General features: G+C 41.9%; 1 protein-coding gene across 2 annotated transcripts in view; it reads right to left on the reverse strand.

Annotated features, from left to right (window-relative positions):
* NEK5 (NIMA related kinase 5) overlaps positions 1 to 2,620 on the reverse strand; it is a 45,623-nt gene extending 43,003 nt beyond the window's left edge. The window contains exon 1 of one of the 2 annotated variants that reach the window (XM_025000050.2): positions 40 to 2,620. In XM_025000050.2, the coding sequence (XP_024855818.1) occupies positions 40 to 138 (99 nt within the window). In that variant the 5' untranslated portion in view covers positions 139 to 2,620. The remainder of the gene's footprint in view (positions 1 to 39) is intronic. The other variant, XM_025000051.2, reaches the window with a different exon arrangement.
* Positions 2,621 to 6,209: the final 3,589 nt, after the last annotated feature.

Raw genomic sequence — 6,209 nt, forward strand, 5'->3', positions numbered from 1 at the left:
AAAGATCTATTCTTCTTGATTCTGTCTCTGAGCCGTTACCTGTGTTTTTATGTCCCTGTGTAAAACCTTCCTGTCGTGAATATGTTTCAGTCCTAGAGAAATCTGTACAAACCAACTCAGAATCTGTAGAGGGAACATAAAACAAAACTAGTGAGCAGTCTGCTGATCACTGAACTATCTTCAGTGATAGCATGCACAAAGAGAGAAATAATATATTTGTGTGTGGTTACACGAATGAAGTGAACAGATATACCATCATACCATCCTATGTTCTCCTTACAGCTGGAAAAACGGAAGTGTGAAAAGGCAATCCAAACATGTTGGTATGAAAAGGAACACTGCATACAGAAAAAGATAAACAGGGGACTTCCCTGGTAGTCCAGGGGCTAAGACCGCACTCCCAGAATGCAGGGGGCTGAGTTTTATTTCTTAGTTATGGTTTATTTCTTAGTTATAATTTTATTTTATCTTAGCTGACCATGAGCCTTTTTATTAAACTGATCTGCTGCTGCTAAGTCGCTTCAGATCAGATCAGATCAGATCAGTGGCTCAGTCGTGTCCGACTCTTTGCGACCCCATGAATCTCAGCACGCCAGGCCTCCCTGTCCAATACCAACTCCCGGAGTTCACTCAGACTCACGTCCATAGAGTCCGTGATGCCATCCAGCCATCTCATCCTCTGTCGTCCCCTTCTCCTCCTGCCCCCAATCCCTCCCAGCATCAGAGTCTTTTCCAATGAGTCAACTCTTCGCATGAGGTGGCCAAAGTATTGGAGTTTCAGTTTTAGCATCATTTCTTCCAAAGAAATCCCAGGACTGATCTCCTTCAGAATGGACTGGTTGGATCTCCTTGCAGTCCAAGGGACTCTCAAGAGTCTTCTCCAACACCACAGTTCAAAAGCATCAATTCTTCGGAGCTCAGCTTTCTTCACAGTCCAACTCTCACATGCATACATGACCACAGGAAAAAAACATAGCTTTGACTAGATGAACCTTTGCTGGCAAAGTAATGTCTGCTTTTGAATATGCTATCTAGGTTGGTCATAACTTTCCTTCCAAGGAGTAAGCGTCTTTTAATTTCATGGCTGCAGTCACCATCTGCAGTGATTTTGGAGCCCAGAAAAATAAAGTCTGACACTGTTTCCACTGTTTCCCTATCTATTTCCCATGAAGTGATGGGACTGGATGCCATGATCTTCCTTTTCTGAATGTTGAGCTATAAGCCAACTTTTTCACTCTCCACTTTCACTTTCATCAGGAGGCTTTTGAGTTCCTCTTCACTTTCTGCCATAAGGGTAGTGTCTTCTGCATATCTGAGGTTATTGATAATTCTCCCGGCAATCTTGATTCCAGCTTGTGCTTCTTCCAGTCCAGCGTTTCTCATGATGTACTCTGCATATAAGTTAAATAAGCAGGGTGACAATATACAGCCTTGACGAACTCCTTTTCCTATTTGGAACCAGTCTGTTGTTCCATGTCCAGTTCTAACTGTTGCTTCCTGACCTGCATACAAATTTCTCAAGAGGTAGGTCAGGTGGTCTGGTATTCCCATCTCTCTCAGAATTTTCCACAGTTTATTGTGATCCACACAGTCAAAGGCTTTGCCATAGCCAATAAAGCAGAAATAGATGTTTTTCTGGAACTCTCTTGCTTTTTCCATGATCCAGCGGATGTTGGCAATTTGATCTCTGGTTCCTCTGCCTTTTCTAAAACCAGCTTGAACATCAGGAAGTTCACGGTTCAAGTCACTTCAGTCATGTCTAACTCTTTGCCACCCCATGGACTGTAGCCCTGCAGGCTCCTCTGTCCATGGGCTTCTCAAGGAAAGAATACTAGAGTGAGTCACCATGCCCTTCTCCAGGGGATCTTCCTGACCCAGGGATTGAACCGAGAAGGTAGATTCTTCACCACTGAGCCACTGTAGACAGATTCCCAAGTGGTGCCGTGGTAAAGAATTTGCCTGCCCATTCAGGAGACGCAAGAGATGCAGGTTCGATCCCTGGGTCTGGAAGGTCCCCTGGAGTAGGAAAACACAATTAGGCATACATGCTTGCACTCAGACACCTACAGAGATTTATTTAAACAATTCTAAACTTTCAATGGTTCCTTGTCCACCAAAACAGAGAGAGGAAAACAATTGAGGGAAAAAGCTATATTCCAGATATGAAGATTCACTTGTAATTTTTTTTTTTTTTGGCTGTGCTGTGCAGCATGTGGAATCTGAGTGCCCAGGGCATGTGTGTTAAGTCGCTTTAGTCGTGTCCGACTCTTTGCGATCCCATGGACTGGATCCCATGCCAGGATCCTTGTCCTGGGGGATTCTTCAGGCAAAAATACTGGAGTGGGCAACCATTCCTTTCTCCAGGGATCTTCCTAACCCAGGGATCGAATCCTGGTCTCCCACACTGCAGGCAGATTCTTTACTGTCTGAGCCACAAGGGAAGCCCTTAGTTCGCCGACCAGGGATCAAACCCTTGTCCCCTGCACTGGAAGTGCAGAGTCTTAACCACTGGACCACCAGGAAACTCTATCAGTTGTAATTTTAGTTCTTTCTCAACAACGGGAAATGTAATTCAAACTTATGTAGAGAAAAGTATTTTTATTAAATGTGGCAAAATAATACCCAGATAAGAAGAAAGGAGGGTTTCTACAACTATAGAATTTAATATATAATGTCAATGAGCATAGGGAGAATGCTTGATTAAATTTACAGAGGTTTAGGGATATTGATTCTTTAATCATTCATACATTCACGACATTGAACTTTAAATCAAAGAGGAGAGTATCTGGGCTGTTAAATGCTAAAAGAGAACAACGAAACAAAGGGCTTGAAGAAAGCTGGCGGGCCACTCTTGTGTCCTGCTTGTGGCCGAGGCCTTTCCCTTCAATCACACAGGCCGGGAGTCCATTTCTTCCCCGCTACAAACATCTGTCTCCTTCATGAATAAAAGTTCCAAGAGGTATCAAAGGATGCTAAATGTACAGAAGAAAAATGTGTTTGTGCTCAGACAAAATCGGAATTGAGGCCATTACTCTTCACCTTTTCTCTTCTCTCTCTTAATAACCAATGAGACTAAATAGCCATTGCTAAAAAGAGCTTCTATCCTCCCCAGCAAAGTGGGAAATCTATTTTAAAACAGCATACTCACTGGTAAAAGGAAGAAGAGTGAAGCTATAAATACATCACATTTTAAGTGGCTAAGGAACATTCTCATTCACTTTTTTCTCAGCCATTAAGATCCATCTTAGGGGCATCCTACATGAGATTTTCAAAAATAAGATACTGTCCTTTCTCAAGCCAAAGTTCACTCTCAAACAGAGATTCAATTTAAGTTCAAATTCAAACATGTTCTCAGTTCAGTTCAGTTGCTCAGTCATGTCCAACTCTTTGCAACGCCATGAACTGCAGCACGCCAGGGCCTCCCTGTCCATCACCAACTCCTGGAGTTCACTCAAACTCATGTCCATTGAGTCGATGATGCCATCCAGCCATCTCATCCTCTGTCGTCCCCTTCTCCTCCTGCCCCCAATCCCTCCCAGCATCAGAGTCTTTTCCAATGAGTCAACTCTTCGCATGAGGTGGCCAAAGTATTGGAGTTTCAGCTTCAGCATCAGTCCTTCCAATGAACACCAGGACTGATCTCCTTTAGGATGGACTGGTTGGATCTCCTTGCAGTCCAAGGGACTCTCAAAAGTCTTTTCCAACACCACAGTTTAAAAGCATCAATTCTTCGGAGCTCAGCTTTCTTCACAGTCCAACTCTCACATCCATACATGACCACAGGAAAAACCATAGCCTTGACTAGATGACCTTTGTTGGCAAAGTAATGCCTCTGCTTTTGAATATGCTATCTAGGTTGGTCATAACTTTCCTTCCAAGGAGTAAACATCTTTTAATTTCATGGCTGCAATCACCATCTGCAGTGATTTTGGAGTCCAAAAAGATAAAGTCTGACACTGTTTCCACTGTTTCCCCATCTATTTTGCCATGAAGTGATGGGACCAGATGCCATGATCTTAGTTTTCTGAATGTTGAGCTTTAAGCCAACTTTTTCACTCTCCTCTTTCACTTTCATCAAGAGGCTTTTTAGTTCCTCTTCACTTTCTGCCATAAGGGTGGTGTCTTCTTGAATTATCTGAGGTTATTGATAATTTCTCCCAGCAGTCTTGATTCCAGCTTGTGCTTGCTCCAGCCCAGCGATTCTCATGATGCACTCTGCATAGAGTTAAATAAACAGGGTGACAATACAGCCTTGAAGTACTCCTTTTCCTATTTGGAACCAGTCTGTTGTTCCATGTCCAGTTCTAATTGTTGCTTCCTGATCTGCATATAGGTTTCTCAAGGCAGGTCAGGTGGTCTGGTATTCCCATCTCTTTTCAGAATTTTCCACAGTTTATTGTGATCCACACAGTCAAAGGCTTTAGGCATAGTCAAATTAAAGCAGAAGTAGATGTTTTTTCTGGAACTCTCTGCTTTTTCCATGATCCAGCGGATGTTGGCAATTTGATCTCTGGTTCCTCTGCCTTTTCTAAATCCAGCTTTGAACATCTGAAAGTTCACGGTTCATGTATTGCTGAGCCTGCTTGGAGAATTTTGAGCATACTTTACTAGCGTGTGAGATGGGTGCAATTGTACGGTACTTGGAGGCATTCTTTTGGTATTGCCATTTCTTTGGAGGGGTGGGGGACTGGAATGAAAACTGACCTTTCCAGTCCTGTGGCCACTGCTGAGTTTTCCAAATTTGCTGGCATATTGAGTGCCAGCACTTTCCACAGCATCATCTTTCAGGATTTGAAATTAGCTTAGCTTCCAACCCTGGAATTCCATCACCTCCACTAGCTTTGTTCCTAGTGATGCTTCCTAAGGCCCACTTGACTTCACATTCCAGGATGGCTGGCTCTAGGTGAGTGATCACACCATAGTAATTATCTGGGTCGTGAAGATCTTTTTTGTACACTTCTTCTGTGTATTCTTGCCACCTCTTCTTGATATCTTCTGCTTCTGTTAGGTCCATACCATTTCTGTCCTTTATCGAGCCCATCTTTGCATGAAATGTCCCTTGGTATCTCTAATTTTCTTGAAGAGATCTCTAGTCTTTCCCATTCTGTTGTTTTCCTCTATTTCTTTGCATTGATCGCTGAGGAAGGCTTTCTTATCTTCTCCTTGCTATTCTTTGGAACTCTGCATTCAGATGCTTATATCTTTCCTTTTCTCCTTTGCTTTTCCCTTTCTTCTTTCACCAGTTTATTTTGTAATTGCCTCCTTCCAAGACAGTCATCTTGCCTTTTTGCATTTCTTTTCCATGGGGATGGTCTTGATCCCTGTCTCCTGTACAATGTCATTAGGCTAGGTTAATTTCTCATTTAAATGTTTTCTTCTCTGCAGTCGCCCTCTGGTTTTTCAGTCTTCTAAACTTTACTGAGGCCTTCAATGGCTAAGTTGAAGATCTCTCTTGGTAAATGTCAGACTGCACTCTAAAGTATGTGGGTTATTTTCAAATATCTTTTGATATTGATTTCTAACATGATTCCACAGTGATAACAGACTCTGTATGATTTTAATACCTTTAGACCATGAAATTTCTTCACTCTGTTTTATGTCACCCTCAATTAAAAATATACATGTAATTTAAAGCCCTAGTTAAAAATATTTTTATTGAATTGGAAACTGTTCTTTCTTGGCACTTTTTTCATTTTTTACTGTTTTAATGGATATTTTTTCACAATTTTACTTTGTAGATATTTATTATTAATTAGAGTTTGTTTCTTTGGATGCTGGTTATTTGAACATTTTTAAGGTGTTTTCAGTGGGCATAAGTACATTTCATGATGTCTGCACCCACCATTTTCTAGATGGAAGATTTTTTTTGCATCACCCCAGAACTCAAACTCTGTACTGATTGAACAAATAAGTCCCTCATTAATCTCCCTGGCCCCCTAAGTACCAGTAACTCTCCATTCTACTTTTGTCTCTGAATTTGGCCTATTCTCGGTGCCTCATGAGTAATTACCTGCCATATTCTACGTACCAGTGGGCGACGCCCGTCATGTATAACATGCTATTTGTCGCTTCAATGGTCTCTTGCTTATTTGCACTTAGCCATCGACGTTTTCACGCTAAAAGGTTCATGTCCATGTTATGTTTCATGTATCAGAATCTTTATCCCTTTTTGTAGAGCGGAGGAGGAGGTGTTCAGCTTTGTATGCGCA

This window comes from Bos taurus, chromosome 12 (assembly GCF_002263795.3).
Source record: "Bos taurus isolate L1 Dominette 01449 registration number 42190680 breed Hereford chromosome 12, ARS-UCD2.0, whole genome shotgun sequence".
Taxonomy (NCBI): domain Eukaryota; kingdom Metazoa; phylum Chordata; class Mammalia; order Artiodactyla; family Bovidae; genus Bos; species Bos taurus.